The 26,023-nt window shown below is 43.8% G+C and overlaps 2 protein-coding genes and 1 pseudogene across 2 annotated transcripts in view; all 3 read right to left on the reverse strand.

Annotated features, from left to right (window-relative positions):
• LOC104650336 (uncharacterized) overlaps positions 1 to 18,992 on the reverse strand; it is a 57,287-nt gene extending 38,295 nt beyond the window's left edge. The window contains 3 exon segments of the mRNA XM_074385657.1: positions 6,008 to 6,103; positions 7,675 to 7,801; positions 18,905 to 18,992. Coding sequence (XP_074241758.1) covers positions 6,008 to 6,103; positions 7,675 to 7,801; positions 18,905 to 18,907 — 226 coding nt within the window. The 5' untranslated portion in view covers positions 18,908 to 18,992.
• A 153-nt stretch (positions 18,993 to 19,145) lies between these two features.
• Positions 19,146 to 22,739, reverse strand: LOC120362817 (non-selective voltage-gated ion channel VDAC1-like; annotated as a pseudogene).
• LOC101048102 (uncharacterized) overlaps positions 21,890 to 26,023 on the reverse strand; it is an 80,815-nt gene continuing 76,681 nt past the window's right edge. Inside the window, 2 exon segments of the mRNA XM_074385658.1 lie at positions 21,890 to 23,648; positions 23,650 to 24,733. Coding sequence (XP_074241759.1) covers positions 23,312 to 23,648; positions 23,650 to 24,733 — 1,421 coding nt within the window. The 3' untranslated portion in view covers positions 21,890 to 23,311.

A 26,023-nucleotide genomic window follows, 5' to 3' on the forward strand; every position in this document is an offset into this window, starting at 1 on the left:
ACGTGTTTACTTATGTAACAAACCTGCACATCCTGCACATGTATTCTGGGATAAAATAAAATACAATACAATGAAACCGGTAATAGTAACTTTATATCTTTAAGCAATCATCTTAAAATAAACTACTTAATAAAAAAATGTAATCTCAGAACTTTTGGAGGCTGAGGAAGTTGATCGCTTTAAACTCAGGAGTCTGAGACCAACCTAGACAGCAAGGCAAAAAACTGTCTCCACAGAAAAAAGTACAAAAAAACCATCTGGGATTGGGATGGCAAATATTTGCAACCTACCTATTCAAGAAGCTGAAATGAGATCATCTGAGTCTGGGAGGTTAAGGCTGCAGTGAGTCATGATCATGCCACTGCAAACCAGCCTGGTTGACAGAGAGACTTTATCTCAAAATAGATGCATTGCCGGGCGCAGTGGCTCAAACCTGTAATCCCAGCACTTTGGGAGGCCGAGGCGGGTGGATCACGAGGTCAAGAGATCGAGACCATCCTGGTCAACAAGGTGAAACCCCGTCTCTACCAAAAATACAAAAAATTAGCTGGGCATGGTTGTGCGTGCGCCTGTAATCCCAGCTACTCAGGAGGCTGAGGCAGGAGAATTGCCTGAACCCAGGAGGCGGAGGTTGCGGTGAGCCGAGATCACGTCATTGCACTCCAGCCTGGGTAACAAGAGCGAAACTCTGTCTCCAAAAAAAAAAAAAAGATACATTTATAAAAAAGAAATGACGCCTTAGTGGCTTAAGTTAAAAAGCACACACTTTGCTGTCTATAATATATACTCATTTTAGCATTGAGTCAAAGAAGTTGAAATTAATAGAATTGAAAAAAATTATATTCCATGCAAATAGTAACCACAATTGGGTAAGGTGGTAATAATTATATTGGATATAATATGCCTTATGTCAAGCACTACCATAAGACAAACACAGTATTATATAATGGTCAGATGGGTCAATTTACATTACAATCTATATCATATCTACGTATATGTATATGTATATGTATATGTATATGTATATGTAACATGAGGACTCCAAATTATATAAAACAAATTTTGGCAAAGGTGAAGCAAGAAAACATAGCAACATAATTGTAGAGATCAAGACCTTACTTGGAATAATATATAGAAAATTCAGATAAAAGATCAATAAGAAAACATAAAACAGACATTATAGATCATGTTAACTATTTTGCATATACAGGAATTCCTGAGTGTAAAACTTACGAAGAAAGAAGTTTTATTTGGCTCACAGTTCAGCAGACTGTACAAGAAGAATGTAACAGAATCTGCTTCTGGTGAAGGTCTCAGAAAACTTACAATCATGGTGGAAGACAAGGAGTAGCTGGACATATCACACGGTAAGAGACAGCAAGTGTGAGGTGAAGGAGCCAGTTTCTTTTTCTTTTTTTTTTTTTTTGAGACGGAGTTTCGCTCTTGTTACCCAGGCTGGAGTGCAATGGCGCGATCTTGGCTCACCGCAACCTCCGCCTCCTGGGTTCAGGCAATTCTCCTGCCTCAGCCTCCTGAGTAGCTGGGATTACAGGCACGTGCCACCATGCCCAGCTAATTTTTTTTGTATTTTTAGTAGAGACGGGGTTTCACCATGTAGACCAGGATGGTCTCGATCTCTTGACCTCGTGATCCACCTGCCTTGGCCTCCCAAAGTGCTGGGATTACAGGCTTGAGCCACTGCGCCCAGCTAGGAGCCAGTTTCTTTAAATGAACCAGCTGTCATTTGAATTAATGGAGAGAAAACTTCCTCATGACCAGAAGGGTAGTGCGAAGGCATTCATGAGGAATTGGCCCCAAGTACCTCTCGTCAGGTTTCACATCTGACATTGAGGATTACACTGTAGCATGAGGTTTACAAAACGTGGACAGCCAAACCATACCATAGACCAACTAGGCTTAACAGACATATACAGAACTTTTCAGTTAAAAGCAAGAAAGTACACAATATTCTTATTTGCACCTGATGTATTCTGTTAGGACACATAACACATCTTATTAAATAGCAGCTGGGTGTAGTGGTGATACCTACAAAGCCAATAATTTGGAAGATGAAGGTGAGAGGATCACTTGGGATCAGAAAACTGACACCAGCCTAATTAACACAGTGAGATTGTCACTAAAAATACTCAAAAAATTAGCGAGGCATGGTAGTGCATGTCTGCTGTCTCAGCTACACAGGAGGCTGATATGGAAAGATTACTTAAGGAGGCTGAGGTTGCAGCGAGTCAAAATTATGTCAATATTCTCCAGCCTGGGTGACAAATATAATCCTGTCTTGAAATGACAAATAAATTTAAGAAGACCAAAATCATTCATTGTGTGTTCTTTGACTGAAACCAAATGAAGCTATAAATTAAATGCAAAAGGCCGGGCAGTAGCTTGTGTCTGTAATACCAACACTTTGGAAGGCCCAGGCCGATGGATCACGAGGTCAAGAGATTGAGATCGTTCTGGTGAACAGGTGAAACCCTGTCTCTACTAAAATTACAAATATTTGCTGGGCATGGTGGCACGCACCTGTCATCCCAGCTACTCAGGAAGCTGAAGCAGGAGAATCACTTGTACCCAGGAGGCAGAGGTTGCAATGAGCCAAGATTGTGCCCAGAGAAATAAAGAAAAAAATTAAAAAGAAAAAAAAAGCAAAAGTGAAACTGGTAAATGCAAGAATACCTAAAAACACACATGTTGAGTGCGGTGGCTCAAAACTCCAGTACTAGCATTTTTGAAGGACAGGCAGGAAGTTTGCTTGAGCCCAGAAGTTCAAAACTAGCATGGAAAATGTAGGAAAACCCTGTCTCTAAAAAAACAGTTAAAAAAAAAAAAAAAAAAAAAAAAGACACGCTTCAACATATTTTTGCTCAAGGGTCAAAATTTTGTTAAGATGTCATTACAAACTATAATGGTAAACAAATTCAATATAAACTCCTTAAAAATCCAATAGTACTATTTCTTTTCTTTTTTGAGATAAAGTCTTGCTCTGTTGCCCAGGCTGCAGTGCAGTGGTGCAATCTCAGCTCACTGCAACCTCTGCCTCTGGGTTCAAGAAATTCTTCTGCTGCAGCCTCCTGAGTAGCTGGGACTATGGGCATGCACCACTGTGGCTGGCTAATTTCCGTATTTTAGGAGAGACAGGGTTTCACCATATTGGCCAGGCTGGTCTCTAACTCTTGACCTCATAATGTGTCCGTCCATGTCCCAAAGTGCTAAGATTACAGGCATGAGCCAATGTGACTAGTCTATACTTCTGGATTTTAAAACATATTAAAAGCTAAAATAACAAAAAACACTGTGATACTGACACAATGGTAGATAAACAGACAAAAGAGCAGAATAGAGCGCTCAGAAATGAAGCCTTGTGTATAAGATGAAATGATCTTCCACAAAGTTGCCAGGAGCATACAATAGAGATCTTCTCAAAAAATAATGATAAAATAAAATTGAATCGGCCGGGAGCGGTGGCTCAAGCCTGTAATCCCAGCACTTTGGGAGGCCGAGGCGGGTGGATCATGAGGTCAAGAGATCGAGACCATCCTGGTCAACATGGTGAAACCCCGTCTCTACTAAAAATACAAAAAATTAGCTGGGCATGGTGGCGCGTGCCTGTAATTCCAGCTACTCAGAAGGCTGAGGCAGGAGAATTGCCTGAACCCAGGAGGCGGAGGTTGTGGTGAGCCGAGATCGCGCCACTGCACTCCAGCCTGGGTAACAAGAGGGAAACTCCATCTCAAAAAAAAAAAAAAAAAATCGAATCATTTCCTTGAACCATTTACAAAAAAATACTTTATTTGTGCATTAATTTATTTATTTTGAGAGACAGAGTCTTGCTCCGTCACCCAGGATGAAGTACAGTGGTGTGATCTCGGCTCACTGCCTCCTGGGTTTAAGTGATTCTCCTGACTCAGTTTCCCAAATAGCTCAGACAACAGGCCCAGGCCACCATGTCCAGCTTATTTTTCTATTTTCTAGTAGAGACCAGGTTTCACTATATGTTGGCCAGGGTGGTCTTGAACTTGTAATTTTGTGATCTGCCCACTTTGTCCTCCCAAAGTGCTGGGATTACAGGCATGAGCCATTGCACCCGGCCTATTTACTTTTCTGATACGCAGTCTCACTCACTCTGTCACCAAGGCTGGAGTGCAGTGGCACAATCTAATCGTACTGCAATTTCTGCCTCCTGGGTTCAAACAATTCTCCTGCCTCAGCCTCCCGAGTAGCTGGGACTACAGGCATGCACCACCACACTCAGTTAATTTTTGTACTTTGTAGAGACAGGGTTTCACCATGTTGGACAGGCTGATCTTGAACTACTGACAAGTCATCCACCTACCTCGTCCTCCCAAAGTGCTGGGTTGACAGGAATGAGCCACTGCACTTGGCCAAAAAGTATTTTAAATAAAATGCTTAGACATAAAAATAAAACAACAAAAACAAAAAAAAACTTCAGCCTCAAACTCCAAGGCTCAAGTAATCTTCCCCCCTCAATCTCACAAGTAGCCTGAACCACAGATGCACACCACCGTGCCTGGCTTTTTTTTTTTTTTTTTTTTGAGACGGAGTTTCGCTCTTGTTACCCAGGCTGGAGTGCAATGGCGCGATCTCGGCTTACCGCAACCTCCGCCTCCTGGGCTCAGGCAATTCTCCTGCCTCAGCCTCCTGAGTAGCTGGGATTACAGGCATGTGCCACCATGCCCAGCTAATTTTTTGTATCTTTAGTAGAGACGGGGTTTCACCATGTTGACCAGGATGGTCTCGATCTCTCGACCTCGTGATCCACCCGCCTCAGCCTCCCAAAGTGCTGGGATTACAGGCTTGAGCCACCGCACCCGGCTCGTGCCTGGCTTTTTTTTTTTTTTTTTTTGAGACGGAGTTTCGCTCTTGTTACCCAGGCTGGAGTGCAATGGCGCGATCTCGGCTCACCGCAACCTCCGCCTCCTGGGTTCAGGCAATTCTCCTGCCTCAGCCTCCTGGGCAGCTGGGACCACAGGCACACGCCACCATGCCCAGCTACTTTTTTCTATTTTTAGTAGAGACGGGGTTTCACCAAGCTGACCAGGATGGTCTCGATCTCTCGACCTTGTGATCCACCCGCCTCGGCCTCCCAAAGTGCTGGGATTACAGGCTTGAGCCACCGCGCCCGGCCGTGCCTGGCTTTTAAAAAAAAAAAAAAAACTGTAGGCGGGCGCAGTGGCTCAAGCCTGTAATCCCAGCACTTTGGGAGGCCGAGGCGGATGGATCACGAGGTCAAGAGATCGAGACCATCCTGGTCAACATGGTGAAACCCCATCTCTACTAAAATACTAAAAATTAGCTGGGCATGGTGGTGTGTGCCTGTAATCCCAGCTACTCAGGAGGCTGAGGCAGGAGAATTGCCTGAACCCAGGAGGCGGAGGTTGCAGTGAGCTGAGATGGCGCCATTGCACTCCCGCCTGGGTAACGAGAGAAATTCCATCTCAAAAAAAAAAAAAAAAAAAAAAAAAAACCAAAACATTAGCTGGGTGTGGTGGCAGGTGCCTGTAATCTCAGCTACTTGGGGTGGCTAAGGCAAGAGAATTGCTTGAACCTGGGAGGCAGAGGTGGCAGTGAGCTGAGATTGTGCCATTGCATTCCAGCCAGGGCAACAAAAGCAAAATTCAGTTTCAAAAGAAAAAAAAAGTTTAACATAGAGTTTCTCAAAATCATGCAGATATTTCTGTGTCCCCGAAAACGACAGAAAAGCAGCCAGACTGTGCAATCTCATATGCCATGAAGAGGCCTTTGGTTCTGACGGTAAACTCGAAGGGAGATCACCAAAGAGAAAGTAAAATCCTTAAAGAATCTAAAAGCATAGACAGAAGATGCCCCTATGTGACAGCAAAATTTAAAAAAACTCAGTCTTCCCAGAAAATATTTGCTTTGGAACACAGCTTCCGAATCACATTTTCAGCATTGGCTTTCTTCTTGTTTGGAGATCTCATCCATGTTGTCTGTCGTATTCATTCTCACCTACCTGGGGGTTCATCCACCATCTCATGTCGCTTCATATTCCAGGGCTCTTTTCCTTGCTCCAGACAGGTGATTAGGTCTGGCTTAGAGACAGCAATACCTGCTTTATTAAAAATTAAAATGTAAAAAAAAAAATGAATATTTTTCATATTGTTCAGTTACCAAGCTGGTACTGTGCTTACTAAAGAAGATATAGAATATTCTAAAAAATTAACCCTAAAATACAAATTTATAACAGAAACTTCTAAGTATTTTGAAAATATTTTAAATTTGTAGGTTCTTAATTTCACTTAAACATTTGATTAATGAATACTAATCAAAGTGAATACCGGGTATTCATTAATCAAAAACTGGTGGTGGTAGATAGGTTTTAAGATATGGGCAGCCAAGATGACTCACGCCTGTGATCCCAACACTTTGGGAGGCCAAGGCAGGTGGATCACTTAAGGTCGTGGGTTCAAGACCAGCCTGGCCAGCATGGTGAAATCTCTTCTCTACTAAAAATACAAAAATTAGCTGGAAGTAATCACAGCTACTCAGAAGGCTGAGGCAGAGAAATTGCTTGAACCCAGGAGGCCGAGGTTGCAGTGAGCTGAGATTGCGCCGCTGCAGTCCAGCCTGGAAACAGAGCAAGACTTTGTATCCCCAAAAAAGGATATGGGAAACAATGTTTTATGCCACTAATCTAGAGTGAAGAATACAGTCAGCCCAGGAATGTGCAAAGTTTAAGTCAAGATAAAACATTTTGAAAAAATTTTTTTCTACATGGACAAATCCTTAGCATTTTCTTAAAAACAGGAATCAATCGGCCAGGCATGGTGGCTTACGCCTGTAATCCCAGCACTTTGGGAGGCCAAGGTGGGCGGATCACCAGGTCAGGAGATCAAGACCATCCTGGCTAACATGGTGAAACCCCGTCTCTAGAAAAAAAAGAAAAAGGCCAGGCCTGGCGGCTCAAGCCTGTAATCCCAGCACTTTGGGAGGCCAGGCGGGTGGATCACGAGGTCAAGAAATCGAGACCATCCTGGTCAATATGGTGAAACCCCGTCTCTACTAAAAATACAAAAATATTAGCTGGGCATGGTGGCGCGTCCCTGTAATCCCAGCTACTCAGGAGGCTGAGGCAGGAGAATTGCCTGAACCCAGGAGGCGGAGGTTGCAGTGAGCCGAGATGGCGCCATTGCACTCCAGCCTGGATAACAAGAGCGAAACTCTGTCTCAAAAAAAAAAAAGAAAAAAAAAACAGGAATCAGAAACTCATTTATGCAAAGCATAAATTATCAGAAATTATTCTGGCCGGGCGCGGTGGCTCAAGCCTGTAATCCCAGCACTTTGGAAGGCCGAGGAGGGTGGATCACAAGGTCAAGAGATCGAGACCATCCCGGTCAACATAGTGAAACCTCGTCTCTACTAAAAATACAAAAAATTAGCTGGGCATGGTGGCGCGTGCCTGTAATCCCAGTTACTCAGGAGGCTGAGGCAGGAGAATTGCCTGAACCCCGGAGGCGGAGGTTGTGGTGAGCTGAGATCGTGCCATTGCACTCCAGCCTGGGTAACAAGAGCGAAACTCCGTCTCAAAAAAAAAAAAAAAAAAAAAAAAATTATTCTACAAAAAAAGGGAAATGAAACCTTTAGGGTATATTAGGAATTCTATATTAAAGTTATTCTCACCCAAGAAGACCAGGTTTCTGTAGTTCTCTAACATCACTTTTCTATACAAATCCTGCTGAGCAGTGTCCAGGCACTGCCACTCCTCCAGAGAGAATTCGATGGCCACATCCCTAAATGTCAACGGCCCCTGAAAAACACAAGCACACAGGCATATATATTTACCAAGTAGCCATGGGCAGAATTTATTATTTGAATTAAAGTGAAATGAGAAAGTAAAGAGAATTGGTTCTGACTTACAGAAATCACTGAAATTATCCAACAATTTTTTTTTTTTTTTTAAGATGGGGTTTCACCATGGTGGTCAGGCTGGTCTTGAACTCCTGACCTCAGGTGATCCACCCGTCCTTGGCCTCCAAAGTGCTTGGATTATAGGTGTGAGCCACCATGCCCGGCCCCAATAATTTTTAACACAGAAATACTATCTAATGTTTTCTCTAACTCTGAGAGAAGAGGATGGCAAAAAAATCCACAACCCTGATGTATATATGATACTTGTATAAAATTAAGGGCATAAACAAAAATATGTACACTTGGCCGGGCATGGTGGCTTACGCCTGTAATCCAAGCACTTGGAGGCGAAGGCGGGCGGATCACCTGAGGTTGGGAGTTCAAGACCAGCCTAACCAACACGGTGAAACCCCATCGGGAAGAAAAAAAAAAAAAAAAAAAAAAAAAAGTACACTTTTGAGGGCTATATTTACATCATAAAGTTTGAGTTCTGTATATTTTTCAGGCAAAAAGAGACATGTTTAGTTAAAAGGTACCTCTCAGCTTTAAATGTGAACAAGAAACTGCGGATCCTGTTGTGTAGATTTCTTTGGTTCAGAAGATCCAGAATAAAGTCTGAATTTCTGAATTTCTAACAAGCTCACTAGTAATGCCAGTGGTTTTGGCCTAAGAAAACTACTTTGTCAAACATCCAGTAAATAGAAAAGCCTATGTTTTACCAATTTTTTTTCTGGCCTGTAAACAAAGATAAGAGCCTTCATTTTTCAAAGACAGATATATGCAGAGAAAATCTAAGAAAAAAGGGCAGGTGCCACATTAAATGTAATGGTTTATGCATGTCAGCTGCATAAAAATACTTAATAATGAAGAGAAAAATAATTAACTCTAGGCCGGGCGTGGTGGCTCACTCCTGTAATCCAAACACTTTGAAGGCCAAGGCAGGCAGATCACCTGAGGTTGGGAGTTCAAGACCAGCCCAACCAACATGGTGAAACCCTGTTTTTAAAAAAATAAACAAATAAAAATAAAAATTAAAATAATTAACTTTAGTGAAAAAAGATCTGTCAGAATGCTCTGCAACCAAGTAAATCACTAACATCAACCACACTAGAACAAATGTTTAGGATGTGCTGATGTACATAAAAACATGGCATCACTGCTGAGATGTTGCCCCTCAAAAAGTAAATGATAGTCTGAATTTAACCATAAGAAAAATCAGTTTTATGCAAAGTTGATGATATAGATATCTCCCATGTTCTGTTATTTTTAATAGTGATTTTAGGCAGTCTTTCTTTAGACCCTAGAGAGCATGTTCTCCTAATAATTTTTTTTTTCAGAACTTTCTGGGTAATAAATGCTATTCTATTTAAATAAGCATTTTCTTAATCCTGTTCGAAATACAGTTAATGGAGAAAACAGATGAAACCTCAACATTACATGTTCTCCATCTTTGCAAAAGACCCCAGCTTTCCCCAATAGGAATCTTGAATATCCACATCTTCCCATGTTCAACAGCCATAAACGGAACATTTTTTATATCGCGGATTATAAATTTATGGTAGGAATTCTGCATTGCATATAAGAAGCCATGATGTAGAGAAAGCTCTCGTACATAGGAAGAAAAATACTTTTTAGAGACCCTTGACTATCACATCAATTTTTAAAAGTACTTGAAATAAACTTATTGGGGAGGAGAAACACAAGCAGAGAAGTAAAGGTTTGTGAGTCCTAAATGCACGGCACTCCGTGCATTTAGGAGGCAGAGTGGACACAGCTCTTGATCTGAGACATGTTTAGCTGAAAAGAAGCCATTTTTTCTCCTCCTTCTCTGGAAATTCTTTTCAGATAAAATTCTCTGGACAAGTAACACCTGCATCTTTTTTTTTTTTTTTTTTTTTTTTTGAGACGGAGTTTCGCTCTTGTTGCCCAGGCTGGAGTGCAATGGCGCGATCTTGGCTCACTGCAACCTCCGCCTCCTGGGTTCAGGCAATTCTCCTGCCTCAGCCTCCTGAGTAGCTGGGATTACAGGCACGCGCCACCATGCCCAGCTAATTTTTGTATTTTTAGTAGAGACGGGGTTTCACCATGTTGACAAGGATGGTCTCGATCTCTCGACCTTGTGATCCACCCGCCTCAGCCTCCCAAACACCTGCATCTTGAGAAAACTCCCTTTAAGGAGTCAGCACCACCACTTAACTGCTAGTTCACACAAATTTATCTCCTTTAAAACAGAAGAGATTCAGGAATGACGAGCCGCTCCATGGAAATAAAAATATATGTTCCTCTTTTCCTGTCCGCAGGTACCCTCCCCTGCCACACACAGCAGCAATTTCTGCTACAGTAATGGAAATATGGGCCACGTTGCCCTGTCCCTACTAATGCAAAACAGAACAGGCCCTGTGACCATCCTTTATGCAAAGGTGGCACTTAATTCTCATGAATGTATTTTGAATTCATACTTGATTCTGGCCTCACCTTCGAGTCACATCAGGCACTTCATTAAAATAACATGGATGCTTCCACCCAGATCAATAAACAAAACCAGTGAAAAGGGCACAAGTAAAGAGGTATCTGCAAATTGACCATGGAATCTGAATGAGAAGACTGGCCTGATAAGCCCTGCCTCTCACGCTTTAATGAGCTTAAAAATTTCTTGGTAATGTTGGTCCCACTCTATGTAACATGAATCTGCAGGTTTGGAAAGGGTCCACAAATGAGTGTTTCAAACAAGTCCCCTGCCAGTGCTGATGTTGCTCCCCTGGGCTCATTATTAGCATTAATTAGAGAAAGCAGGCACAACACAGAGTCCCTTCCACTCAGCACTCCTGTCACAACACCAATCTCTATCCCAAAGTTTCTTTTTTATTTATTTTTGTTTTCTTTTTTAGAGACGAGGCTTTCACCAGATTGGCCAGGTTGGTCTGGAACTCCTGACTTTAGGAGATCCACCTTCCTCGGCCTCCCAAAGTGCTGGGATTACAGGCGTGAACCACTGTACCTGGCCTAAAGTTTCATATTCTTTGCTGGCTCTTTAAAGTTTACAGAGGAAACAGAAAGCAGCAAATTCTGAATAAGTCAGCATTTGAAAAACAACATGTACACATGTAATAATTCAATGTTTATTAAGCAGGTACTATGTGCTCAAGAGTATGTTACAGCGAACTGTGCTGGTTATAACACAGTATGTGATTTCATCCTCTTAACATCCTGGAGGTTGATAGTAAGTGTTCAATAATTCCCAATATTTAGATAAAGGGTTCAGCATTACTATTCTTTCATCTGTTTCTCTGTCTTTTTTTTTTTTTTTTTTGAGACAGAGTTTCACTTTTTGTTACCCAGGCTGGAGTGCAATGGCGCAATCTCAGCTCAACGCAACCTCCGCCTCCTGGATTCAGGCAATTCTCCTGCCTCAGCCTCCCGAGTAGCTGGGATTATAGGCACGTGCCACCATGCCCAGCTAATTTTTTGTATTTTTAGTAGAGACGGAGTTTCACCATGTTGACCAGGATGGTCTTGATCTTTTGACCTCGTGATCCACCTGCCTCGGCCTCCCAAAGTGCTGGGATTACAGGCTTGAGCCACCGCACCCAGCCAACAAAGGTTAATATCCAGCGTTCGTAAGGGAGTTAAGCAAGCTGAGAGGCGCCGATGGCTCACGTCTGTAATCCCAGTACTTTGGAAGGCTAAGGTGGGCGGGTCACCTGAGGTCAGGATTTCCAGACCAGCCTGGCCAACACAGTGAAATCTTGTCTCTGCTAAAAGTACAAAAATTAGCCGGGTGTGGTGGCGTGTACCTGTAATCCTAGCTACTTGGGAAGCTGAGACAGCAGAATCGCTTGAACCCAGGAGGCGGAGGCTGCTGTGAGCCGAGATGGTGCCACTGTGTTCCAGCCTGGGTAACAAAGACCAAAACTTTGTCTTGTGGGGGAAAAGTTTAAAAAAAAGTTAAGCAAATTTCCCAAAAGAAAAAAACTTCATTATCATCTGTAAAATGGTGATGATACAAGGGAAAAAAAAAAAAAAAAGAAAAAACTTCATTAAAAAGTAGGCAAACGGCCGGGCGCGGTGGCTCATGCCTGTAATTCCAGCACTTTGGGAGGCTGAGGCGGGTGGATCACGAGGTCAAGAGATCGAGACCATCCTGGCCAACATGGGGAAACCCCGTCTCTACTAAAAATACAAAAAGTTAAGGCCGGGTGCGGTGGCTCAAGCCTGTAATCCCAGCACTTTGGGAGGCCGAGGCGGGTGGATCACGAGGTCGAGAGATTGAGACCATCCTGGTCAACATGGTGAAACCCCATCTCTACTAAAAATACAAAAAATTAGCTGGGCGTGGTGGCGCGTGCCTGTAATCCCAGCTACTCAGGAGGCTGAGGCAGGAGAATTGCCTGAACCCAGGAGGTGGAGGTTGCGGTGAGCCGAGATCGCGCCACTGCACTCCAGCCTGGGTAACAAGAGTGAAACTCCGTCTCAAAAAAAAAAAAAAATACAAAAAGTTAGCTGGGCATGGTGGTACGTGCCTGTAATCCCAGCTACTCAGGAGCTGAGGCAGGAGAATTGCCTGAACCCAGGAGGCGGAGGTTGCGGTGAGCCGAGATGGCGCCATTGCACTCCAGCCTGGGTAACAAGAGTGAAACTCCGTCTCAAAAAAAAAAAAAAAAAGTAGGCAAAAGAGGCCGGGCGTGGTGGCTCAAGCCTATAATAATTCCAGCACTTTGGGAGGCCGAGTCGGGTGGATCACGAGGTCAAGACATCGAGACCATCCTGGTCAACATGGTGAAACACCGTCTCTACTAAAAATACAAAAATTAGCTGGGCATAGTGGCATATGCCTGTAGTCCCAGCTACTCGGGAGGCTGAGGCAGGAGAATTGCTTGATCTCAGGAGGCGGAGGTTGCGGTGAGCCGAGATTGCGCCATTGCACTCCAGCCTGGGTAACAAGAGTGGAACTCCGTCTCAAAAAAAATAAAAATAGCCGGGCGCGGTGGCTCAAGCCTGTAATCCCAGCACTTTGGGAGGCTGAGGCGGGTGGATCACGAGGTCAAGAGATCGAGACCATCCTGGTCAACATGGTGAAACCCCGTCTCTACTAAAAACACAAAAAACTAGTTGGGCGTGGTGGCACGTGCCTGTAATCCCAGCTACTCGGGAGGCTGAGGCAGGAGAATTGCCTGAACCCAGGAGGCGGAGGTTGCGGTGAGCCGAGATCGTGCCATTGCACTCCAGCCTGGGTAAGAAGAGTGAAACTCCGTCTCAAAAAAAAAAATAAAATAAAATAAAATAAAATAAAATAAAAAATAAAAATAAATAGAAGTAGGCAAAAGACATTAACAGATGCTTTTCCAAGAAGACAAACACATGGCTAACAAGCAGGTGCAAAAAATGCTCACCACTAATCACTAGAGAAATCAAACACTCATGTGCCCGCGCACACAAACACACACATGAGATACCGTCTTACACCAATCAGCATGGCTGTTCTTAGAAAGCCAATAAAAGGCCGGCACGGTAATGCCAGCACTTTGGTAGGCCGAGGCGGACAGATCACTTGAGGTCATGAGTTTGAGAGCAGCTTGGCCAAAACAGAGAAACCCCATCTTTACTAAAAATACAAAAATTAGTCAGGCTTGGTGGTGCACATCTGCAGTTCCAGTTACTCGGGAAACTAAGGCACGAGAATATATTGAACCTGGGAGGTGGAGGTTGCGGTGAGCTGAGATCCAGCCACTGCACTCTGGCCTGGGTGACAGAGTCAGACTTTGTCTAAAAAACAAAAGTCGATAACAGATGCTGTTAAGGTTGCCGGGAAAATGGAATGTTTACACACGGCTAGTGGGAGTGTAAATTAGTTCAACCATTGTGAAATGCAGTGTGGCGATTCCTCACGGGACTGAAACAGAATTACTGTTTGACCCGGCAGCCTTTAAATTGGCTATATACCCAAAGAAATGTAAATTATTCTACCATAAAGGCACATGTACAGGCATGTTTATTACAGCACCGTTTGCAATAACAAAGACATGGGCCAAACACCGTGGCACACACCTACAATCTCAGCACTTTTGGAGGTTGAAGTGGGCACATCACGAGGTCAAGAAATCGAAACCATCCTCGCCAACATGGTGAAACCCCATCTCTACTACAAATACAAAATTTAGCTGGCATGCCTGTAGTCCCAGCTGCATGTAAGGCTGAGGCAGGAGAATCGCTTGAACCCAGGAGGCAGAGGTTGCAGTGAACTGAGATGATGCCACTCACTCTGATGTCTGAGCAACAGAGTGAGACTCCATCTCAAACAAACAAAAGACATGGAACAAACCTAACTGCCTATTAATGGTAGACTAGATTAAAATAATATGGCATGGTGGGGTGAGGTGGTTCACACTTGTAATCCCAGCACTTTGGGAGGTTGAGGCAGGTGGATTGCCTTAGCTCAAGGGTACAAGAACAGCCTGAGCAACATGGCAAAACCCGATCCCTACAAAAGATAGAACAAAAAGTTAGCCAGGAATGGTGGTGCATGCTTTTAGGCCCAGTTACTTAGGGGGCTGAAGTATCTCCTCTGGGTGGGTGCAGGTATCGCCTCTAAGTAAGGAAGATGCTGGAGAATATGAGTGTCATGCATCCAATCCCCAAGGACAGGCTTCAGCATCAGCAAAAATTACAGTAGTTGATGCCTTACATGAAATACCAGTGAAAAAAGGAGAAGGTGCCGAGCTATAAACCTCCAGAATATATTAGTCTGCATGGTTAAAAGAAGTCACGGTAATTACAACACCTATTCTTGCCTAGTAAGTTTCTTTTCATCCAATCCACTAACACTTTAGTTATATATTCACTGGTTTTACACAGAGAAATACAAAATAAAGATCACACATCAATACTATCTACAAAAATGTATTATATATTTACAAAAGAAAAGCATGCATATCATTAAACAAATAAAATAAAATTTAAAAAAAGTCTGGAAGGTGGCCGGGCGCGGTGGCTCAAGCCTGTAATCCCAGCACTTTGGGAGGCCGAGGCGGGTGGATCACGAGGTCAAGAGATCGAGACCATTCTGGTCAACATGGTGAAACCCCGTTTCTACTAGAAATACAAAAAATTAGCTGGGCATGGTGGTGCGTGCCTGTAATCCCAGCTACTCAGGAGGCTGAGGCAGGAGAATTGCCTGAACCCAGGAGGTGGAGGTTGCGGTGAGCCGAGATCGCGCCATTGCACTCCAGCCTGGGTAACAAGAGTGAAACTCCGTCTCAAAAAAAAATAATAATAAAAATAAAAAAAATAAAAATAAAAACAAATATGGCACATAAACATCATGGAAGATTATGTGGTCATTAAAAAAAAAATAAACAAGATTAAGTTATTTGCAGCAACATAGATGACGCTGGAGACCGTTATCCTTAAAAGCTAAAGTGGAAGCCGGGCGCGGTGGCTCAAGCCTGTAATCCCAGCACTTTGGGAGGCCGAGGCGGGTGGATCACGAGGTCAAGAGATCGAGACCATCCTGGTCGACATGGTGAAACTCCGTCTCTACTAAAAATACAAAAAATTAGCTGGGCATGGTGGCGCGTGCCTGTAATGCCAGCTCCTCAGGAGGCTGAGGCAGGAGAATTGCCTGTACCCAGGAGGCGGAGGTTGCGGTGAGCCGAGATCGCGCCATTGCACTCCAGCCTGGATAACAAGAGCGAAACTCCGTCTCAAAAAAAAAAAGAAAAGAAAAAGCTAAAGCGGAAACAGAAAACCAAATGCATGCAATCATTTATAAGAGCTAAATAATAAGAACACAGGGACACAAAGAGGGGAACAACAGACACTGTGGCCTAGTTAGGAACAGAGAATGAAAGGACAAAAAAGATTTTTAAAAACCTGTTTGGTGGGCCGGGCGCGGTGGCTCAAGCCTATAATCCCAGCACTTTGGGAGGCCGAGGCGGGTGGATCACGAGGTCGAGAGATCAAGACCATCCTGGTCAACATGTGAAACCCCGTCTCTACTAAAAATACAAAAAAAAACTAGCTGGGCGTGGTGGCACGTGCCTGTAATCCCAGCTACTCAGGAGGCTGAGGCAGGAGAATTGCCTGAACCCGGGAGGCGGAGGTTGCGGTGAGCCGAGATCAGGCCATTGCACTCCAGCCTGGGTAACAAGAGCGAAACTCCGTCTCAAAAAAAAAAAAACCTGTTTGGTGTTACGCTTAGTACCTCAGTGACAACATAATCTACACCAAACCCCCACAACACAATTTTACCTATATAACAAAGCTGCACATGGACCCCTGAACCCAAAAGAAGTTAAAAAAAAAAAAAAAATCCACGGGTGGGGAAGAATGCCCCGTAGCTGGAAGGAGTTGTTTGTTCTATGGACAGGGAGTGGCCCAGATTCGACTATACTTTATTTCCGTGTGCTTGCGAGCAGATGAGATTATGAACAGGTGGCCCAGAACCCTAGACTGGTGGGGAAAACAGGTTGCTGCTGCTGATGCAGTGTCTGGGGGTGGGGATATATTCAGTATCAGACTTACAGATACACATGTGGGTTTTTGTAAAATCAAAACTGCTGTGGCCAGGCGTGGAGGCTCAAGCCTGTAATCCCAGCACTTTGGGAGGCCGAGGCGGGTGGATCACGAGGTCAAGAGATCGAGACCATCCTGGTCAACATGGTGAAACCCCGTCAATACTAAAAATACAAAAATTAGCTGGGCATGGTGGCGCATGCCTGTAATCCCAGCTACTCAGGAGGCTGAGGCAGGAGAATTGCCTGAACCCAGGAGGCGGAGGTTGCGGTGAGCCATGATGGCGCTGTTGCACTCCAGCCTGGGTAACAAGAGCGAAACTCCGTCTCAAAACAAAAACAAAAACAAAAAAAAAACTGCCGTGGTGAAGTTCCTGAGGGTGGTGCCTAGTCCTGGGAGGGGTGTGGACATGTCAATGTCTAGTGTGTGTCTTTGTGAGTGGGTGGGAATCCTATGGTGGCAGCTGTGAGAAAAGGGGGTCTGTCATCACAGGTCCTTTCCTCTAAGTTTTCTTTTTTTTTTTTTTTTTTTTTTTTTAAGACAGGGTTTTACCATGTGGGTCAGGCTGGTCTTGGACTCCCCACCTCAGGTGATCCACCCACCTTGGCCTCCAAAGTGCTTGGATTACAGGCGTGAGCCACCGCGCCCAGCCCCTCCTCTAAGTTTTCATCCTCTCTCACCCTGGGAGGAGGCCTAGGATCCCAGGACAATGGGCAGTGTGACAGCCTGTGTACAGGAGAGGGGAGAGTTCCATTCCAGGCCAGGCCTCTGTGATACCTTTCTTCTGGCACCAAATCTGTAGAGTTTGCTGAACACCAAGAAATTCACCACCAACTCAATGTCTAACATTTGAATTCTGACACCACCCAGAGTCAGCACAGACCCTGATTCAGGGCTCAGTCCCACGTTGTCCTCACTGCAGACGCCAGTCACAAACCCCACAGGCTCACCTAGCTTCTGAGCTACTGTTTAAAAACTGGGGACTCCTATTCCAGGCACAGTAGTAGCTCATGCCTGTAATCCCAGCACTTTGGGAGGCCAAGGTGGGCGGATCACAAGGTCAAGAGTTTGAGACTAGTCTGGCCAACATAGTGAAACACCATCTCTACCAAAAATACAAAAATTAGCCAGGTGTGGTGGCACACGCCTGTAGTCCCAGCTACTCCAAGGGCTGAGGGGGGAGAATCACTTGAACCGGGGGGAGGCGGAGGTTGCAGTGAGCCAAGACCACACCATTACATTCCAGCCTGGGTGACGGAATGAGACTGTCTAAAAAAAAGAAAGAAAAGAAAAGAAAATCTAACTGAAGTGCATTTTTTAGTAAATTATTACACTGAGAGAAACAAAATTCAGCCTTAACCAATTATAAACTGCCAATGGGCCGGGCGCGGTGGCTCAAGCCTGTAATCCCAGCACTTTGGGAGGCCGAGGCGGGTGGATCACGAGGTCGGAAGATGGAGACCATTCTGGTCAACATGGTGAAACCCCGTCTCTACTAAAAATACAATAAAACTAACTGGGCGTGGTGGCGCGTGCCTGTAATCCCAGCTACTTAGGAGGTTGAGGCAGGAGAATTGCCTGAGATCAGTAGGCAAAGGTTGCGGTGAGCCGAGATCGTGCCATTGCACTCCAGCCTGGGTAACAAGAGCGGAACTCCGTGTCAAAAAAAAAAAAAAAAAAAAAAGAAAAAGAAAAAAAAAAGAAAAACTGCCAATGAACATCTGATTACACAACCAGGAAAATTTCACCTTTATTATACAAATCAAGAAACTACGTAACTGTGATACCTAACTAATTACTGAAGTTGGTTTTCTTCATCATGCAGTTTATAAAAGTCTTTCCTTCAAGCCGCAACCATGGACCACAAATTACAAACCACAGCTGGGGTACTCCACAATTTTTGTATCACTCTTTGATTAAATGCTTTCATGTTTCTATAGACACTCCCATATATTTTCAACAAAAAAGAGGGGCCAAGCGCGGTGGCTCACGCCTGTAATCCTAGCACTTTGGGAGGCCGAGGTGGGTGGATCACCTGAGGTCAGGAGTTCAAGACCAGCCTGGCCATCATGGTGAAACCCCATCTTTATAAAAAGTAAAAAATAAAAAATAAAAAAAAAAAGAGGAACTGGGAATCCCACGGACCAAAGCTGTTCCCATTCACGAACCCGCACCCGGGTCAGGATTCTCCCCTGGCGACCCTCCTGCGGTCCCTGCACAATCCGGGAGAGACGCGGCTGCGGGTGCAGAGCTGCCCAGACAGGGCTCCAGGCCAGGGCACAGTCACCGCGCAGGGAACAGACAGGACGCCCGGGGACCCGGCTGTCTGCGCAGCCGCCATCTTACGGCTGAAGGGGACTGAGGCCGAGCTGGGCGAGGAGAGCTCGGGGCGCAGGTTGTGGAGCTGACCGCGGGGAGGCCTGAGTCCGCCACGGCCACTTCCCGCCGGTTCCAACCAGCACCCCTCGGGAAGTCGGACCGGCGCTCTCACCATGTCTAGGCGTCCAGGGGGTCCCGGCGTCTCAGCTGCGGATCTCCCAAGGCCTGCAGGTCACGGGGCCGCGAGGCTGTGCCCCCAGGAGCGGAGGACACAGACGAGTAAGACCCCGACTCGGCGCTCCGGCCGCGGCGGGAGACAAAGGCCGCGCCCAGTCCCGGCAGCCGCGCGCCTGATTGGACGGTTCGCAGCACGTGACACCCCGCGCTCGCCCTGGGAGTCCCCAGTTTTTAAGCAGCAGCGCAGAAGCTTAGGTGAGCCTACGGGTTTCGAGACTGGCGTCTGCAATGATGGCCTCTAATAATTTTGTTTTAAAAAATTCTCACATTTGGGCCGGGCGCGGTGGCACACGCCTGTAATCCAAGCACTTTGGAGGCCAAGGCGGGCGGATCACTTGAGGTCGGGAGTTCAAGACCAGCCTGACCAACATGGTGAAACCCCGTCTTTAAAATTAATTAATTAATTAATTATTATTATTATTGGTTTTTTTTTTTGAGGCGGAGTTTCACTCTTGTTACCCAGGCTGGTGTGCAATGGCGCGATCTCACCGCAACCTCCGCCTCCTGGGTTCAGGCAATTCTCCTGCCTCAGCCTCCTGAGTAGCTGGGATTACAGGCATGTGCCACCATGCCCAGCTAATGTTTTGTATTTTTAGTAGATATGGGGTTTCACCATGTTCACCAGGATGGTCTCGATCTCTCAACCTCGAGATCCACCCGCCTCGGCCTCTCAAAGTGCTGGGATTACAGGAGTGAGCCACCGCGCCCGGCCTAAGGGTAACATCTTAAAGCTGAATCATCTTTAACCCAGAGGTCTAACATATTTAGCAATACTTGCATCCCAGACATACAATATTAAAAGATACACTAAATTCTGAAGGTAGTTATGCTGCAAAATAGTTTAAAATTAAACAATTGTACAGTATTCATTTATGCTTGAAATTCCAGTTCTAGACCAGGCTTGTGGCCACCAGCATTGACGTTCTTGCCATCCGGAAGAGCTCACAGTGTCAGTTTGATACCTGGCTTTAGAGTCTGAGTGTATCCTAAACCTATCAGGCTGGAGTTGTTCACTTTAGCCGAGAAGCTGGCCTGAGGGTCAATCTCATAGTTGGCTGCTATTCGGAAGCGCCTTACTGTTTCCTCCTGTCCAGATTGACAGCGGTCTCCAGCTTCTTGTTCACCTTCTGGTAAATGGAGCCGCCAAACTCTGTCCCGTCATTCACATTAGTATGTAGCTGGAATTCATCAGTCTTGTAGCCAACTGCAAAGTTGCTCTGGGTCACTTGGGGCTTTGCAGTCTCAAAGTTCATCTGGTAGCCGGCCAGCCAGCCCTCATAATCCAGCACCAGAGAACCCCCGATGGAAGGCCCAGCAATGTGGAAATCCACATCGCAGCCCAGGTTAATGTGCTCCCGCTTGTACCCTGTCTTGATTTTAGCAATTTTTTTTTCTTTTTCTTTTTTTTGAGACGGAGTTTCGCTCTTGTCACCCAGGCTGGAGTGCAATGGCGCGATCTCGGCTCACTGCAACCTCCGCCTCCTGGGTTCAGGCAATTCTCCTGCCTCAGCCTCCTGAGTAGCTGGGATTACAGGCACGCACCACCATGCCCAGCTACTTTTTTTGTATTTTTATTAGAGACGGGGTTTCACCATGTTGACCAGGATGGTCTCGATCTCTTGACCTCGTGATCCACCCGCCTCGGCCTCCCAAAGTGCTGGGATTACAGGCTTGAGCCACCATGCCCAGCCGATTTTAGCAATTTTTTTTCCCCAGTGTTAGGTGAGAAGAATGAATCGAAAGTCGGCTTCAGGCCACGTGCAAGCTGATCTTCCACGGTAATCTTGGTGCCTGGTGTACTGTCGGTGTTTCATTTCTTCTGTAAACGTCAGGCCGTACCCCAGTGCATCTGTGCTTGGTTTCCAGACTGCCCTTCACTTTGGTGGTCTCAGTGTTGGCTGAGCCTGAGCTTGTAAATTCGAATCCATTATCAGATTTTGTTTTCAAATCAAGCTTGATTAAGCCAAATCCATAGCCCTTGGTGAAGACATCCCTGGCAGATTTGCCAAGATCGGCATACGCAGGTGGCACGGCCGTCTTCTGCTCCAAGGCGGTGGCGGCAGACTCGGCGGTGCAGAGGCAGGGAGCGGAGCGGAGCGAGCCAATTTTAGTACTATTTATTCAGGATTCGGAAATGTATTCATCTTATGTATACTTGCATGTAATTTTTATTATGACCATAAAAATAACTCTGTAATCAATGTCAAATGTACATTAAAAGTGTGGAATTGGATTGTTTGTAATACAAAGGACAAATGCTACAGGTGATGGATACTTCATTTACCTTGATGCGATTATATATTGTACTCCTGTATTAAAATATGCCATATATGGCATACTCATGTACCCACAAAAAATTTTTAAAATAAACTCAAATTGGTAAAAAAAAGAAAAATTTAACATAAACAATATTAATTTGCAGTTTAAACCCACTGATAAGAGATGACTTCAGATGTTAATCCACTATGTTGCCAAATAGTATATTGTTACCCTCTCTTATCTATACCCTTAAGTAGAATAGGTTAAAGTTTGTGACACAGTAACACCTCATTGAATGTACAATAGCATATATTTATTTATTTTTTGAGACAGTCTTGCTCTGTTGTTCAGGCTGGAGTGCAGTGGTGCAGTTTCAGCTCACTGCAACGTACGCCTCCCAGGTTTAAGCAACTCTCCTACCTCAGCCTCCCGAATAGCTGGGATTACAGGTGCCTTCCACCATACCGGCTAATTTTTCGTACTTTTAGTAGAGACAGGCTTTCATCATGTTGGCCAGGCTGATCTCGAACTCCTGACCTCATGATCCACTCGCCTCAGCCTCCCAAAGTGCTGGGATTACAGGCGTGGGTCACCATGCCCAGCCAATAGTATTTAGCATTTTAAAAATGTTGGATTAAAATATTAACTTCACACAAATCTATTATTTTTTAAACATACTGCATTTTATTATACAAAAGCACAACTAGTACAATAACATACTATTTTCATTTAATTTTAAATAAAATTAAAAATGTTTTCTTCTCATAATGCAAAAGACTATTACTCTGAACACCGACCTAATGCATCACTCAATATTAAGTTAACCACGAAGTCTCTTCACTTGTATTTTTGTCATGCATCTTACATTTTAATTTCCTCACTGTTTCATAGAAAAGACCATAAATAATGCCCACCTAATAAAAAAGAATCTCATGTCTTTAGTGCAGCAATAACTGATCACGTGCTTTCACAAGTGAATACAACAGGAATGAAGAAACAGCAGGAAATAATTTGAGAGTTGAATGACATCATTATTTACTTTTTAAAAATCTGTAATTTTTTTAAGAAATAAAGTATACTTTGAATGTAAAAACTCTCTAAAAAATCTACTCCTTTTAAAGTTATATACAAACAATTTTCTCACCAACTTTAATTTTTTCATACCCAGCACTCTGATTTAGTATATCTGGGGTGTCAGTGTCTTATATATTTCTACTGTAAATTCTCTGATATTCACATAGCCTTAATTTTGAATTAAATATTTTTTTCATATTTACTACATGTGCAAAAATATATTTTAGTATAAAATCTCTGGAGTCTTCTAAGCTGTATTTTTGAAAAAGTGTCTTGAAATTTATTAAATTTGCAAGGTTTTTCTTCAATATAAATTTTCTGATGCTGAACAAAGTTTGAGCAACTACTTCAGAGTTTTCTTCTAGTAAGAAATGTGTACAATAAGACCTGTGATACAAATAAAGGTACTACAATCCTTTTTACATCTGAATGTTCATCGTCAAAATAAATATTCTTCTTCATTTGAAAGGTTTATATTTTCTGAAAGATCTTTGGACAGTAATTGCACTTATATTCCTTTTATTAAGTATGAACTCTCTAGTGTTGAGTAAGATGTGAACAGATATTAATGGCTTTTGCACAGTCTTTATATTTATACAATTTTTCTTAATAAATGCTTTCCAGTGCAATAAGGTGTGAGCATTCACTGAAAGTTTTGCCACATTGTTCACACTTGTAGAAGTTTTCTTCAGTATGAATTATCTTGCCTACAATCAAGTGTGACAACCATTTAAAGGCTCTGTCACGTTCTTTCCTTTTCTAATATTTAATGTTTAAGAAAGTTTTAGGCCGGGCATGGTGCCTCACGCCTGTAATACCAGCACTTTGGGAGGCCGAGGCATGTGGATCACGAGGTCAAGAGATCGAGACCATCCTGGCCAACATACTGAAACCTCGTCTTTACTAAAAATACAGAAATTAGCTGTGCATGGTGGTAAGTGCCTGCAGTCCCAGCTACTCCGGATGCAAAGGCGGAAGAATCGCTTGAACCCAGGAGGCAGAGGTTGCACTAAGCCATGATCGCGCCATTCCACTGCACCCTGGTCAACAGTGTGAGACTCCGTCTCAAAAAAAATGAAAAAGTTCGAGGTGTTTTCAAAAGCATTGTCCATCTTTCTGGTTTGTAGTTTTTTTTTTTGTTTTTTTGTTTTTTTTTTTTTGCAGTATAAATTATGTCTGTTAAAAATTGAGGACTTGTTGAAAGCATTGCCATATTATTCACACTCATATAGTTCCTCTTCAGTATTAATTTCTTATGTTTAGTAAGAGTTGAGGACTGGTTAAAGGCTTTGCCACAGTCTTCACATTTGTAGGGTTTCCCTCCAGTATGAGTTACTTTGCTCAATAAAGTTTGAGGACTGGTTGAAAGCTTTGCTGCATTCTTCACAGTTGTAAGGTTTCTCTCCTGTATGAATTACCTCATGTTTAGTAAGAGTTGAGGATGGGTTAAAGGCTTTATCACATTCTTTGTATTTGTAAGATGTATCCCCACTATGAGTTATCTTATGTTTAGTAAGGTTTGAGATTTGGTTAAAAGCTTTGCCACATTCTTCACATTTGTAGGGTTTCTCTCCAGTATGAATTACTTTATGTGCATTAAGTTTTGGAGACCGGTTAAAGGCTTTGCCACATTCTTCACATTTGTACGGTTTCTCTCCAGTATGAATTATCTTATGTGCAGTAAGGTTTGAGGATTCATTAAAAGCTTTGCCACATTCTTCACATTTGTATGGTTTCTCTCCAGTATGAATTCTTCTATGTTTAGTAAGGGTCGAGGACCAATTAAAGCCTTTGCCACATTCTTCACATTTGTAGAATTTCTCTCCAGTATGAATTATCTTATGTTTAGTAAGGTATGAGAATCGGTAAAAAGCTTTGCCACATTCTTCACATTTGTAGGGTTTCTCTCCTGCATGAATTATCTTATGTGTAGTAAGGGTTGACGATTGGTTAAAAGCTTTGCCACATTCCTCACATTTGTAGGGTTTCTCTCCAGTATGAATAATCTTATGTGTAGTAAGATGTGAGGACCGGTTAAAAGCTCTGCCACATTCCTCACATCTGTAGGGTTTCTCTCCAGTATGGATTCTTTTATGTGTAGTAAGGTGTGAGGACCGGTTAAAGGCTTTGCCACATTCTTCACATCTGTAAGGTTTCTCTCCAGTATGAATTATCTTATGTGCAGTAAGGGTTGAAGACTGCTTAAAAGCTTTGCCACATTCTTCACATTTGTAGGGCTTCTCTCCAGTGTGAATTCTCCTGTGTCTAGTAAGGGTTGAGAACCAGTTAAAGACTTTACCACATTCTTCACATTGGTAAGAATTCTCCCTAATATGAGTTCTTTTATGTTGAGTTAGATGTAAAAGCATACAAAATGATCTGTCACATTTTTTACATTTGAAAGGTTTCTTTCCAGTATATCTTATCTCATGTATATTTGAATTTGAAAATGTGTAAAAGATGTTCACATATTGATCACACTGAAATATTTCACTCTGGGTAGTCGTCAAACACTGGTTTAGTTCATTATAACCTTCTTTGTACAGATTACACTCATCCACACTTTTACAGTCTGTAGTTAACTGTAAATCTTCATGTCCACATTTCCCGTATCTTCTCAATATGACTTCTTGGAAAGAATCTTTTATGCCCTGCATTGGCCAAAGGTCTTGGGCAAAATGAGAATATATAACTGAAAGAAATAAAAATAACAAATTACTCCATTTACTAGACTCAGACGAATATGCTTTACAAATCTAACCCAGAAAATTATACAAACTACCTATACAAGATGGCACAGCAAAATACCAAAGGCCCTATTTTCCATAGACAAGTAAATGTAACAAAAACATAACAAAAGCCGGGCGCGGTGGCTCAAGCCTGTAATCCCAGCACTTTGGGAGGCCGAGGCGGGTGGATCACGAGGTCAAGAGATCGAGACCATCCTGGTCAACATGGTGAAACCCCGTCTCTACTAAAAATACAAAAAATTATCTGGGCATGGTGGCGCATGCCTATAATCCCAGCTACTCAGGAGGCTGAGGCAGGAGAATTGCCTGAACCCAGGAGGCGGAGGTTGCGGTGAGCCGAGATCACGCCATTGCACTCCAGCCTGGGTAACAAGAGTGAAACTCCGTCTCAAAAAAAAAAAAAAAAAAAAGAAGAATGGCCGGGTGCGGTGGCTCAAGCCTGTAATCCCAGCACTTTGGGAGGCCGAGGCGGGTGGATCACGAGGTCAAGAGATCGAGACCATCCTGGTCAACATGGTGAAACCCCGTCTCTACTAAAAATACAAAAATTAGCTGGGCGTGGTGGCGCGTGCCTGTAATCCCAGCTACTCAGGAGGCTGAGGCAGGAGAATTGCCTGAACCCAGGAGGCGGAGGTTGCGGTGAGCCGAGATCGTGCCATTGCACTCCAGCCTGGGTAACAAGAGCGAAACTCCGTCTCAAAAAAAAAAAAAAAAAAAAAAAAAGAAGAAACACAAGGAGGCTAGATGAGGTGGTTCACACCTGTAATCCCAGCTCTTAGGGAGGCCAAGGCTGGTGGATCACCTGAAGTCACGAGTTTGAGATCAGCCTGGTCAACATGGCGAAACCCTATCTCTACTAATATATATATTTTCAAAAAATTAGCCAGGTGTGGTGGCCTGCACCTGTATTCCCAGCTACTCGGGAGATTGAGGCGAGAGAACTGCTTGAACCCAGGAGGCGGAGGTTGCAG

The sequence above is a fragment of the Saimiri boliviensis genome, chromosome 14, assembly GCF_048565385.1.
Source record: "Saimiri boliviensis isolate mSaiBol1 chromosome 14, mSaiBol1.pri, whole genome shotgun sequence".
NCBI lineage: Eukaryota > Metazoa > Chordata > Mammalia > Primates > Cebidae > Saimiri > Saimiri boliviensis.